At 40.5% G+C, this 14460-nt stretch overlaps 1 protein-coding gene across 3 annotated transcripts in view; it reads right to left on the bottom strand.

Moving 5' to 3' along the window:
* The window catches only part of PLXNB2 (plexin B2), a 338143-nt gene that overhangs the window by 103824 nt on the left and 219859 nt on the right, over positions 1 to 14460 (bottom strand). Inside the window, exon 1 of one of the 3 annotated variants that reach the window (XM_048836861.2) lies at positions 611 to 786. The exons of the other annotated variants lie outside the window; for them this stretch is intronic. Coding sequence (XP_048692818.2) covers positions 611 to 645 — 35 coding nt within the window. The 5' untranslated portion in view covers positions 646 to 786. Of the gene's footprint in view, positions 1 to 610; positions 787 to 14460 lie in introns of those variants that run through there. 3 annotated transcript variants of the gene reach the window in all.

Genomic DNA, 14460 nt, shown 5'->3' with positions numbered 1-14460 from the left:
CGCCCCAGGCACCTGCTTCCTTCGCTGATGCCTGGAGTCGGCCCTGGTCACAGTGCAGCGTGGGAGAGAGATGCTCTTGGGGCCAGATCTTAAGGTCTGGGCAAGCTGTGCTGAGTGGAGGACCTGAGAATCCTTAAGAGGTGGCCCAGAAAGGGCTGACAGACACTCCAATCCTGCTTCCCAATCCCAGGAGCAGCCAAGGGCTGGTTTGGCCCCAGGGGGTAAATAATGGCAGTTTCAAGGCTACTTTGTCTTACATTGACTGACTAGTGATTGGTCCCCAGGACCTTTTACAAAGCAGGACATCACACAAGTGCAAGGGGCTCTGGCCATGCCACCCCCACTCCCAACATGCCCCCAAATACAGGGGGAAAGGGTCAAGAGCAAGTGGTGTACTGCCAGGTTATCCAGTTGTTTGGAAGCCAGGGATTACCTTATGCTGGGGAAAATCCCCTGCTGCACCATCAGGACAGCTTTCCGGCCCCCTTAAGGTAAGGAATTAGAGAAGAAGCCAAGGATCTAGCCCATGGGGAGTAGCACTATAGATTTAGAATGACTTTAGTTTCTTTGTAAGAAGGATATCTTTGTTCAAGAGAAAAAATACACTTACACTGACGGTAAAAAGGTCTCTGTTGCTAGTTCCATACTGTAACAACGAAATGCTTGTTTTCAATGCTAAGGTCATCTTCACAGACAGATTTTGGACTTCCCCTGGAGGAAATGAGTAGGAAAGCAGAACTCTTCACAATGAAAGTGAATCTGAGCACAGCCATGTGAAAAGGAATGCAAGTAAACTATTTCAAACCCTTTCTTCTCAGAACTGTCATTGCATGACACTGCAGTCATGCAAATCAGGCTCAAAGGGTCACACATGGGCCGTCCATTTTTTATGTAGCCCTCTTTCTAAGAACAGTAACAGCACACGGCTCTCTGGATTTCAATGGTGGAGAGCTACAGCTCTCTATAGTACCCATCCTACTTGGGTGACAGTTATGACATAAATACCCTGGGCTGAGTTAGGCCTGACAAGAAAGGATATGTAAACAGTCAGGAATTTTCCCACTCTTACAGCGGTGCAGAATAGCAAATAGACTTTCTAAGTTAAATGGCACTTTGGCACCAGACAGACCCATAATTTTCCCCTCCCCACTAAAATATGATTATGGGGCTTAATAGAACTATTGTATATAAGCTTAAATGCTAAGGCTGCATACATTTATTAACTCATATATCAACAACATTTATGCAGTGAGCAGTTTATTAAGCCCCATATCACAAAAACATTTTCTTTAAGAATTCTGCCCCTTGTTTGATGGTGCTTGCTCTATGAATTTCTGTCTCCTCATATTTCAGTGTTCTTCTGTTTCTCATTTTATTTTCCCATTTGGGTTTAACGGGTTCTTTCATTTTTCACTTTAATGTCATTCTCTGGCTGTGTCCACCATTTATCTGGGAAATTCCTAGTTGGTGGGACAGAAACCATGCAAAGGAGGCAAAGCTGTAAACCAAGCTAAATAGAGTTCCGTAATATGCTGTACTTAGGCAACTGATAATGCAAACCACAAGAGAGAGAAGAGAGGCAAACATTCTCTGGCTGGAAAGTTATTGAATGTTTAGAGCCAAGAAACACAGTTGAGGAATGGAGAATTTTCCAGGCTTCTGCCTCTAGAGATAAATTGCAGGGTTTTGTCTGGTCTATCCCTCATTAAATCTTTTTTGTGGCTTTTGTAAGTCTTCAGTTATGTTGATAGTTTTCATTCCTCTGGAGGTTCATTGTTTGCTTTTCAAACTGGTGCTTCCTTTACACTTTTGAAATGGTCACTTGAATCCTCTCCCACCCCACAAAAAAATCATAATTTTCTAATCTTGAGACATGGCCTCGTTAAGATTTTCTCCTCTACTGCTGCTAGTTCAGTCTGGCTACTTCAGAAAAGACACTCGGTTAGTAAAGGAGGAGGTGGAGGAGAAAGAACAAGAACCTTGGGTGATTTTCAGCCCCCCCCCCCCGGCCTCTGCCCCCCCAACACACACACAGAGCGCCTCATTGACTTTCCATATATTTTCAAATCTTGCCTGAAAAACATTTTCCCCTTACCTACATTCTGCAGTTTCTCTCTCTGTAATTTTTTATTTTTAGCTTGGTAACCTATTTAACCCATGACACTTGATTTTTGTTTTAAATGCCCAAGGTGGGAAGCCAGATGAATGATTGTTCCAACTGGGAGGTGCACAGGGTGCAGGTAAAGGGCAAAGAGTGGGTAGTGGCAGGTGGGTGCAGGAAGAGATTGAACAGTGAAAGTATGTGGATGGAAGCTGGTGCAGCAGGGGAGAATGGTGTGGGATGCTGGACTGGGGGATGTAGTTGGTGCAGCAGGGAAATGTGAGTTGCTGGGAGGGAGGTCTATAGCAATAGAGCAAAGCAGAGTGGGGTAGCTGGAGCAGCAGATGGATGAAAAGGATCAATGGATGAATAGCTGGAGAGGCTCAGAGCATGTTGTGAATATGAGTGGGGGAGGATTCACAAGTCAAAAGGTTTCCCGCAAATCAGAGACACTAAAATGGCACATGCAGGATAAAGGGTTAATGTAAGTATTTTGGGATACAACTTGCATGAAAGATGGTGTGCAAAACAAAGTGGCATTTAATTGTATTTACTTATCTGTTAACATTTATCCATCAGGACTTTCTATCTCCACTGCAGAGAAAAGAGAAAAAACAGAGCTGCAGCATTTTGACTTGTATTTACCCTTCAGTTTTTAAACAGACTGAGAGCAAGGAAATGAGTGGAATGTTCTTAGCCCTAATGGACTGTCCGCCACTTGTGTTGATCAAATATGCCTGTGCCGGAACTGGGTGCACTTGCTCCATGTTTCTATTCATTACATTTCACTCCAAATGTACACGCCAGTTAACCAGTAACTTGCATCTATCTGACAGCAGCACCTACTCGTGCCCATCTATTTAATGGTCTGTCAGCACTGCCATTATAAAATCCATTTTTTATGGATGTATAACATGGCCATGAAATGTGCTTCCCTAGCTTCAGAGTTGTCCAACAAGATTTCAGCCCCAAGGAGCATTTTTCTTTTAAAAGGCAATGAGGCCTCGGAGTACAAAATATTTCATCCATTTAGGATGCTCCCCATCCAATCAATGAATGCAGCGCTCTGCAGTATTACAGGAGGGTTCAACACCATTGCACCAAGTTGCCCTCTGCCTCCAACCTAGTTCTGTTGGCATGTGGGTGAAAATGTCAGATTACTGAAGTACAACACTGTACAGTAGGTAAAATTCATCCCCCATACAGAAAATTCATATGATGCCTATGCACCACTTAAGCCATAGACTTTGTGTGGGCTTTCTGCACAAACTTTCGCTCTTTGAGGAGGTTGCCTGAGGAGCATGTACATGCATCTCCCCTCCGTGCTCTCCATTCCCTACAAGGGTTTGTAGGATCCAGCTCAAGAATCTGTTAATTTTATCTGGCCCCCAATTTACCGTTTCCTTACTTTATCACAGTACTGCCAACTCTAAGCATTCAACAACCATGTGTCAGACCCCAAAGATCATGTGTTTGGCTTAAAACCCATATGAGATTAAGTACACAGACATTTGGGGCATTTTTATTTGCCTCTGGTTTTTGAACCTTTAGGCCACACTTGAGCTGTGTTTTCAAGCTTTTCTCCATGACCGCTAGAAACCTCCTTTTTTTCTTTTTTAAAAGACAGCTGAGATTCTCATGTATTGCTCTTTAAGGAAAATCCCCTTGTGTATCGTAAGACACAACATAAAATGATGAGAGTGGACAATGCTCCATCTGATTGCATAGGGGCTTATAGTTGTGCTAAGAAAGGAGTCAAGTCAGTTTTTCAAACTGTAGGAATGTGTATTTAAGCAATAGATTGTGAAGGCATTACAGTGCCTCACATGATCCTGAAGCATTTCAGCATAAACCCACACTACAAGATACAAGCTCCGAAATTAAGCTGTGCAAACCAGTGGTAGTTTCTGCCTCAGAGGAGTGCATGCTAAGATTTTCTCAGTTTGATACTGAGAGTTCCCTGCTTTCAAACCCTGAGTTCTGCTTTGATTTACAGGTTTGAACAAAATGCAGACTGCAATGTAAAATTCAGCTAATGCCATCTTGTTGCACCATGTCTTCTGGTGAAGCCACGGACTCCCTGTGGTTTTGACAAAAAACTCAAGTACTCTTAAAAAGAAAAGGAGTACTTGTGGCACCTTCACAAAGCTCTCTGCAAAGCTGAGGCCTTGTCTTCATGGGAATTTCTGCTACTGGCATAGCAGAGAGATTTTGAACTGGTGCAGCATATTCCAGTTTGGAACAGCGTTGATAAGTCCAGAGTATGTGATGAAACATGAAATTAAGCAAGTTTCTCATGTGAACACACTTTTGGATACGGAGGCCTTTGCAGCTGGATGTTCAACAGCTGGTGGCAGTGTCGTTTTGTTCAACTTGTCTATCCTCTGGAAGCACAATTTAGCATGGCCAACAAAAACTATCTCTATTATCACAGGCGAACAGAGAGCAATGAAAATCCTGCTATTTCTGTGACTAGTTCCATCCTGCATGACGAATGACTCAGGCAATCTCCAGAGATTTCTGGTGGGCAGCCTTAGTCACATCCTCTTAGCTATTATGTTACACGTTTCTTTTATGGAGCTCATTGCAATGGTGAAGAAATCATTTTCACTGTCTCTTACATTGTATGCTCTCTATATTGGGTACTTTGGCATATAAATCTCCAAATTGAATTTACAATTTCTGTTCAATATATTTGGTATTGTGTATAGTGGATAAACCCCCATCTGAAACAAGCAATCAGCATGTATTATAATGCCAGAGACATATTCAAGAGCTATTCTAAACATGATCAACTTTCTCTGAAACCAAATCAGGTGAAAACTGATGGGACAAAAGGTTTATTGTGGGTAGTATATATGTTTTAGGAACAGCAATAAACCTAAAGCATGACATCATTTGAAATAGCACCTGCATTTCTCTCCTATGGAATAGAAGGATTATCATAGCTAAGATGTTTAATATTCAGTCTGAGCCAGTAATTTGGATCAGGGTGGATAAAAATCAACATTTTTTAAAAATAAAAATAAAAAAAACCCAATTTTTTTTAATTTAAATTGGATTTTTTTGATAAAATGCTTTTTGAGGGGAAAAATCTATCTAAAGAAAGATATATTATAGCTCAAAGATATCTCATCATGGAATAGGAATTATAAATTCTAATTCTATAGTATGAGACCATATATGCATGTAATGTTTAAGAAAAGTTTTGTAAATGAGTTCCAATAGTTCATGGATTAGGGACCCAATCTTATGGGGTTCCAGGAGCTTCAGTATAGATTATTTCGGTTAATCTTTCTATCTATTGAATGGGACTCAGTGCTCAGTCTAGAAGATACCATCAGAGATGCTTAGTTTTGCAGTTCTCAAACTGTGGATTTGTGTCTACAAAGACAACATGCTTGTTAACAGCAAACATGTTTTTAAAGAATAAATAATATATAGAGGTGAGAAATAACAGACCTCAACCCTATTGTCCCTCTGCACATTTGTGTACACAGAGTCAATCCCTTACCTCACTCTAAAAGTGCAAAGTTTCAAAAAGTTAAATGAATGGAAGATTGTTGGGGGCGGAATAGATCTGGACAAGGAGATAAAGCCTGGAGAAAACTGTGAGAAGGGAGGGACAGGCAGTAGAAACAAAAGTGAAACTGTTTGAGCAACGTAGTCCAGAAATCTTGAGATCTTTCTGAGTGTAGCCTTCACTGATTTTAGATCTACCATACCATTCTTTCACTAGCAGCAGGCCGTAAAAGAGACCCAGTTTGGGAATATTTTAATGAAGTTCCTCTACCTGTGGGTAAGACAGGCATGCATGCAAAATGCAAACAGTGCAACAGAGAAATGCAAGGCCTGGTTGCTCAAATGAAACAACATCACGAGTAGTGTTCCTTCTCAGGAGGAAGCTGCGTTGAAGATGATGGAAGGAACATGTCTGAACATGCAGGATCTTCAAGTTGGTAAACTTTTTTTATTTCAAAAAGAACGAGGAGTACTTGTGGCACCTTAGAGACTAACAAATTTATTTGGGCATAAGCTTTCGTGGGCTAAAATCCACTGCCAGTCTTTCTTCTGGACTATTCTTGAATTCTCATGTTTGAGCAAAAAATATAGTTGTTACTCTACGGTACTATCATTTTACATGCGGTTTTGATAAAAAATAAATAGCTGAAATAGGCAGATCTTCCGTTTACAATTTCACCTTTAAAGCAGTTCTGAGTGTCAGTGAATGCAATGAGTAATACTAAATGAAGAGTACGGTAATAATAATTAAATGATTGCATGGACTTATTTTGTTTAGGAGAATCCATCCTCAACATACAGGATTCTGAAGTCTATCCACCTTCAAGATCACCATCATTTTCTATAGTTTCAGAGTTATCTGCCAATGATTGTGTTTCAATGAAATCATGTATGTCACATAGCCACAGTATATCTCCTGTAGCAAAAAGAAAAAAAACTCCATCAACAAGAAACAGCCATAGATAAGCTTGTGATAAGAACCAGCAGATTACAAAAAGAGGCAATTGATGAAAAAATTGTCCCAGTTTGTTTATGCAACAAACTCTCCTTTCCGTATGACTGAGAACCTACACTTCATTAGCATAGTTCAGTCATTAAGACCAGGATACAGTCCACCCAACAGAGCAGATGTCGCAGGTAAATTGCTGGATAAAGTGTATGAAAGAGAAATTGAACAGCGTGCAAAAGGTCTAGAGGGTAAAATTGTTAACCTGAGTCTTGATGGGTGGAGCAATGTTCACAATGATCCTGTTGTATGTGCTTGTGTGACAACAGAAGAAGGGAATGTCCTCCTTACAGAAACAACTGATACATCAGGGAATGCACACACAGCAGAATACTTACAAGAAGCAGCTGGAACAAACTGTGAAAAAAACTCAAATGTCTAGTATGCAGCTGGGTCACAGACAATGCTGCAAACGTATCCAAGATGAGAAGAAATTATTTAGAAGAGAGTCCCAAGCTAACAACATACGGTTGCAGTGCTCATTTGATGCACCTCCTAGCCAAAGACTTCAGTGTTCTGGACATAAAGGCTAATGTTGTTGAAATTGCAAAATACTCCCATAACAACCACTTTGCCGTAGCTGCTCTGAAAAAAGTGGAAGGAACCAACCTAACTCTCCCACAAGACGTGCAATGGAACTCAGTAGTGGACTGTTTTGAGCACTGAACTGGCCTAATCTGATGACAGTTTGTGAACAAAATTGTGAAAAACTAGATGGCACTGTCACCGCCAAAGTTCTCACCATTGGGCTTAAGAGAAATGCTGAACACATGCTGAGTACCCTGAAGCCTATTTCTGTAGCCTTGAACAAAAATGCAGGGAAATAGCTGTTTTATTGCTGATGCTGTTGAAATTTGGAAGGAACTGAGTGAGATCTTAAAAAGAGAAATATGCAATGACAGAGTTAAATTACAAGCATTAAAAAAATAAATGGAACAAGCACTACTATCTCCAGCTCATTTTCTTGCAAATATTCTCAATCCTCGGTACCAGGGTCAAACCTTAACTGCTGTAGAAGAGGAGTTGGCTACGACATGGACATTCAGCAATCTCCACTCCATAATGCCAACTATGATAAACTTCAGAGCGAAGGGTGAACCATTCAAGAAATATATGTCTGCTGATGATGTTTTAAAGAAAGTCACACCAGTGAACTGGTGGAAGTCACTTAAGCACTTGGATTCAGTGACTGTTGAAGTGATAATCTCACTGTTAACAGCAGTAGCTTCTTCTGCCAGCGTAGAAAGGATATTTTCTTCCTTTGGACTAATTCATTCCAAAGTGAGAAATCATTTGGGACCTGAAAAAGCAGGAAATCTTGTTTTTCTTTTCCAGATTATGAACAAACAGGAAAATGGAGGTGAATATGACCGAGTTAGCTGTAGAAGCCAATATTTAAAGTTTCTCATGTTGACCTGGCTGACACAGTCTATTTAATTTTTGGTTTGTTTTTTTTTAAAATATATTTCATTTAAGTATTTTAGTTAAAAACAATTTTAACAAAAACAAACCTGATTTAAAAAAAACTTGAATTTTTAACTAAATTCAAAAATTCATGCGCTTGTTTTGTTAAAATATTATATGTTTGGTGTTGAAGAAAAAAATCCAGAATACATAACGTTGTTGTTTAAATTAAATAAAGCAATTTAATGTCTGTCTGGTGATGTTCTCCTCCGAATACAGCATGGCAAGAAAATCCTCCAAATATTAATGATTAACTTGTTGAATTGGAGATAGTTCACCTCCCAATGACTTCATAAATATCTGCTTCAGTTACCTTTGGTAAATGAAATAACCAAACAATCATTCATTTTCTGATATAGCTGTAAAACTAATCTGAAAAGTTTTCAAAATAAATCACTTTAAAAATGTATAGTGTGTGCCTTCTAAAAATGAAACCTACATCTATCTCTGAGTTGTGAAGAATATGTATTAAATTTATAACAACCAACAAGAATACACTTTTATGTAGAAATCCATGATTAAATCGAGTCTTCCTGGCTAGTGATTTAAATTGTGATTTAAATCAATTTGATTTAAATCAAATCCACCTGATTTGGAGAGACTTACGCTAGAAGAACTAAAAAGTATAGCATAACGTATGCTAATGGCACAAGTAACCACAAAAGATTTAACTATGGTAGAGGTAAAGCGTAAAGGACAACAAATACTGGGAACCAGGGACTATAAACTTTTGTTCTTATTGTATATTCTCTGTATTTGTTATTTTGTAGGATCAAATACGGACAAGCTAATTTGCTCTGTGGGATATTGCTCCTTAAGCCTTGCAAAATATGCTTTTTATTAATCCTCCCCTCTGCAGGCATTTTTACAATTTAATCAGATAACTCTGAACATTTCTGTTATGCATTATTAGTTGTAAGATGATCTAATTTTTATCAGTTTCATTAGAATTGTTTGCCCAGAATCAAATTGGCCCACTTAGATGGTAGCCGCACACCCCCTCTCAGATAGGGTAAAGTTCTGATAAGTGAACTCCATAAACTTTCGCTCAGGCCTTATTAGTCAGATACAGTAAGCGCTGAAATAGATGCCTAACTATGGTACGTGCCTTGATTTGCATACACATGAATGTCATGCACTATAAATTAGCCATTTTTTGGCAAGGATTTGTAAGACATTGGGCGTTCGTAATACCCTAATAATTCCTAACCCCTGACATTGGCTTCTTCAGAAGCACATGAATTTCTAAATACGTTTTGTTAAGATGTCAGTATTTTGTATGTTTTGAGCATTCACAATTTAATAAGCAATGTAGTTTCTCCAAGCATAGTTATGCTGATTCATCCAGCTCACAGTATTGTATGTGTCTATATACTGTATATGGCTATAAAGACCATGTAGATTGTTAACTATCAAGGAGGGTGGCCCTATTAAAAAACATACTGTGGGACTTGCAGAGCAGGTGACAGATTTCCACATGCAGGAAATACCTTGCATGAAGAAGTTTCCCTTCCAAAACTAAACTGTAGTCCAGTCAAGAGGTCAGAGTCTCATTTCAACTATGCACTGTTTCTCAGTGTGGCCAGTATCTTGACACAAGACAGATTGATGCTGTCCGCTTGCAGCCCCCAGGGAGATATGTCAGAGGAAGCTATGTTCAAAGCCATAAAGTGACATGTGCACCTATGGTGCTACATAAATGTTTTGTTATGCTTTTAAATCCATCATCAAATACCTACCACTTGCCACTGGAGTCAATGGGCATAGCATATATTATTTCTGAGGGCAGTTTCGGCCCCATAGCTGTAATCAGGTGACTTTGAGAATGATATAAGGAAGAGTGGGAGCAGCAGATTGAGCCTCTATGAGGTGAACTGCACAAACTTATAATTCAAAGGGCATTTGGTGGAAGAAGAGTAACTTTGAGGCAGAGGAGGTACAACAGAAATGGCCACAGAGCAGCTTCTGAAGTACTGAATGAGAGCATAAAAATTATTGTGTGTGTAAGAGTTTGAAATGTTTGCTAGTTTGCTCTGGGAATTCTATTACTAGAAGTTTCAATTGCTTCTGACTTGGTCTCTAGACTAGTGCTGTATCAGCATCTGTAATCAACTGAAGTTTATTCAGACTGAATAATCTGTCATTTGATATTGCTCATGTGATCAGAAAATGGATTTCTGCTATTAACACAAAGCTCAGGAACTGGGCCAGGGAAAAGGTTCGTACAGCAATGGAACTGTACTAGGTAACATGGTCTGATGGACAGGGTACAGGACTGCAAGTCAGGACACAAGGGTCTTATTTCTGGCTCTGCAGCTTTGAGCAAGGTTCTGCCCTCAGTTTCCTCATCTGCAAAATGGGGTTAATGGTGCTCATCTATCTTTGCAAAGCTTTTTATGCTAGTGATAAAAGCACTACATAAAAGTAGTAATGTTATTTCATTGCAATTTTTTTAAAGAATATAGTATGATGTTGAAGATTTAATTGCACTAAAAAACTATCCCCAAGGCACACATCTCTCTTTATGCTGTACATAAGTAGACACATGCCTTTTAATTAAATTACTGTATTTAATGAGGTACTAGATTGTGCCTTACAGACTTTTTGCCATGGTGGTGGTGGGCTAGAGAGGAGAATACAGGAAAACATGGAATACACATTACAGTGTTCCCAGCTGTTAGCTGGTATGAAGGATAGAGAGGCTATAGCTCTGTCATCATCCAAGTCAGGTGTAGTCAATTATTTTTGTCTAGGTACACATTTCTTGGTCAAGGAATAGTCAAGGTCCAGACTCCAGAGAAAATAACAAAAAAAACCAATAATAATATTGATAAGTAAATAGAAAGCTTTTGGGGTCCATTCAAAAGCATCTGGTGGTCCAAGTTTGGCCCATGGTCTGCCTATTGATGATCCCAATCCAATCCCTCTTCCTTTGCACTAGCATAGAGCAGTGGCTTTGCTTAACAACTACATTGTGGCTAGTTCCTGCACATGGGCAAAAGCAAGAGGGTGAAGACTTCTTGAACCCTTCCTTGAATCCTGCTTGGATGTCCAGACAGGCCGACCACAATATGTCCCTTAACGCTTGTTAGAAAATGTAAATCAAGATCACATCAAATATACCTGCAGAACGAACTGCAATTCTGCAACAGAGTCGGATATAATGCACAAACATACATATCTCACAGGACACATCCTAACAAATAAAAGTGTATGTGTTACCAATACCAATCCCCATTGGTATTCCACTTAATGAATGGAAAGCATCGCATAGTGTGTGCAATAGCAGAAACACCAGACTAACACGTATATTGTCTGATCCTGCATCAAAGTCAGTGGGAGCTTGCCAGTGACTTCAGTGGAAGCAAGCATAGGGCCATACTGAATAAAGACGATACATTATTAAACCTGGCCTACACACGAAGTTGCACTAATTTAATTGCAGGTGATATTAAACTGATTGCAAACTAGTGCAACTTTGTTTGATTACTCTCATATTGTGAGGCAAACCCACAGCCAAACCAGGGCTATTCACTCCGCTGCCATGACTCACTCCTCCAACAGAGCCTGCAGTGACTCATCACTCAGGCATGCTGCAGCAGCCTATCCCTGAGCAGGGCCTGGATCAGATTCCTTCCCTCCCCACCCCCACAGAGGTATTTCATTGACCCCAGCAGCTGAAGTTAGTCCGTTCAATAGCACTACCTGGCCAGGAACCCTCCTCCTGCTCCTTCACAGTGTATTAGACTCCCAAGGCTTCCAGCCTACCCTTAAACAGGTTCCTTTTCCTATCCCAACCTTGCTCCAGCTCACTCCTGTCTCGTCCACACCCTACTCTGACCTTGCTCCAGTCCTGTCACTGACCCGCTCCAGTCTGCTTTCTGAACCCAGACTCTCAGATTGATGACAACACAGCTTCAACCCTTGGCCTGCATCTGGATTCTGACTGGGCTACAATACCGATTCAGCTTGTCTACAGACTCTGACCTTGGTTCTGACCCATGGCCTGACCTTGGGCCCTGGTTTCAGTGCTGCCCTCAGCTTGGTCCCAACCCTATGCCCAGCTTCAACCACTGCACCAATCAGCCTGACTGCCTAGAACCAGAGACTGACACACATTTAAACCGGTCTTACATTGGTCTAGTTTGCACCTGTAATTTACAAAGTTGCCTTAACATCAGATCTTTAGCTAAACCAGTGCCAGTTCTGTGTTTATAGACAAGCCTTTAGGCAGACAGTTTAGTAAGGAAAAAACACCACAAATATATGTATTGTGCACACAGATTTACATAGGATGATGTGACAAGAGGAACTAATTCACTGTTCAACTATCTTGAGAGGCTGACCATAGTCTGGAATGGAAAACAGAAAAATTATATCTATCCAGGAATTACCTATGAAATGGATGGTTTCAGAGTAGCAGCCGTGTTAGTCTGTATTCGCAAAAAGAAAAGGAGTACTTGTGGCACCTTAGAGACTAACCAATTTATTTGAGCATAAGCTTTCGTGAGCTACAGCTCACTTCATCAGATGCATAAAGTGGAAAATGCAGTGAGGATGTTTTATACACACAGACCATGCATTTTCCACTTTATGCATCCGATGAAGTGAGCTGTAGCTCACAAAAGCTTATGCTCAAATAAACTGGTTAGTCTCTAAGGTGCCACAAGTACTCCTTTTCTTTCTATGAAATAGAATAGGCATAAAAATTGCCTGTCTTGTGCATATATTAATTCACTGAAATAATTGATCCCATATGATATAAAGAGCATCACTGGTGGGACTTGACTAGTCCAGACTTTAATGAAGTGTGTCTCTGGCAGTGGATTTAAAGTATGTGCACTCCCACTGCACTGTGCTTTGAGCCAAAATACAGGTCTAGTGGTTTAAGATTAAACACCGTTAGGGTTTTGATTAATGAGGTTAGCATTCAAAGACCAAACCTAGGTCACCTTGCTCAATCTTTTCATTTTGTAACGTATGATTACTTAATACTGGGGAAGAGGATTTAGAAGAAAAGGTCAGATTCCTGTTTCCGTGCTTTAAAAAAAACCCAAAAAACAGGGAAAATCCAAAGCTGAAAAGCTCAGTCACCTATTTCAACACAGGTCATTGTTAGGCCTGAGCACATCAGGAAAAAATGCAACAGGATCAATTAAGTGATTAAACAAACTCCTCCTCTGACCTTAAAAATAGCTCTGTTCAACAGGAAATTCATGTTGCTTGCTTATTTCAAATGGTTCCTTAGCTAGCAAGCCTGTGTGTTGTCTTTTTATATTCTTCCAGCAAAGTACAAATCCAGTGAATAAATTCTAATTCCTAAAAATGCAAGTCAACAGGTCTTCTTGTGTGAGATGGCGTTAAGTTTCATTTGTGCCATGTACTTGAGAAACTTCACGTTATAAACATGACAGGACATGCTGGAGCACTGGGGTGTGCTAAAGGACTTTATTGAAGATACTGAATTTAATATTTTATGAGGATTTGTTTATATCCCTGGAAAAATCATGGAGCAGGTCCTCAAAGAATCAATCCTGATGCACTTGCATGAGAGGAAAGTGATCAGGAACAGCCAGCATGGATTCACCAAGGGAAGGTCATGCCTGACTAATCTAATCGCCTTTTATGATGAGATTACTGGTTCTGTGGATGAAGGGAAAGCAGTGGATGTATTGTTTCTTGACTTTAGCAAAGCTTTTGACACGGTCTCCCACAGTATTCTTGTCAGCAAGTTAAGGAAATATGGGCTGGATGAATGCACTATAAGGTGGGTAGAAAGCTGGCTAGATTGTCGGGCTCAACGGGTAGTGATCAATGGCTCCATGTCTAGTTGGCAGCCGGTATCAAGTGGAGTGCCCCAAGGGTCGGTCCTGGGGCCGGTTTTGTTCAATATCTTCCTAAATGATCTGGAGGATGGTGTGGATTGCACTCTCAGCAAATTTGCGGATGATACTAAACTGGGAGGAGTGGTAGATACGCTGGAGGGGAGGGATAGGATACAGAAGGACCTAGACAAATTGGAGGATTGGGCCAAAAGAAATCTGATGAGGTTCAATAAGGATAAGTGCAGGGTCCTGCACTTAGGATGGAAGAATCCAATGCACCACTACAGACTAGGGACCGAATGGCTAGGCAGCAGTTCTGCGGAAAAGGACCTAGGGGTGACAGTGGACAAGAAGCTGGATATGAGTCAGCAGTGTGCCCTTGTTGCCAAGAAGGCCAATGGCATTTTGGGATGTATAAGTAGGGGCATAGCGAGCAGATCGAGGGACGTGATCGTTCCCCTCTATTCGACATTGGTGAGGCCTCATCTGGAGTACTGTGTCCAGTTTTGGGCCCCACATTACAAGAAGGATGTGGATAAATT

This window comes from Caretta caretta, chromosome 1 (genome assembly GCF_965140235.1).
Source record: "Caretta caretta isolate rCarCar2 chromosome 1, rCarCar1.hap1, whole genome shotgun sequence".
NCBI lineage: Eukaryota > Metazoa > Chordata > Testudines > Cheloniidae > Caretta > Caretta caretta.
This window is presented reverse-complemented; position numbering and strand designations above follow the sequence as displayed.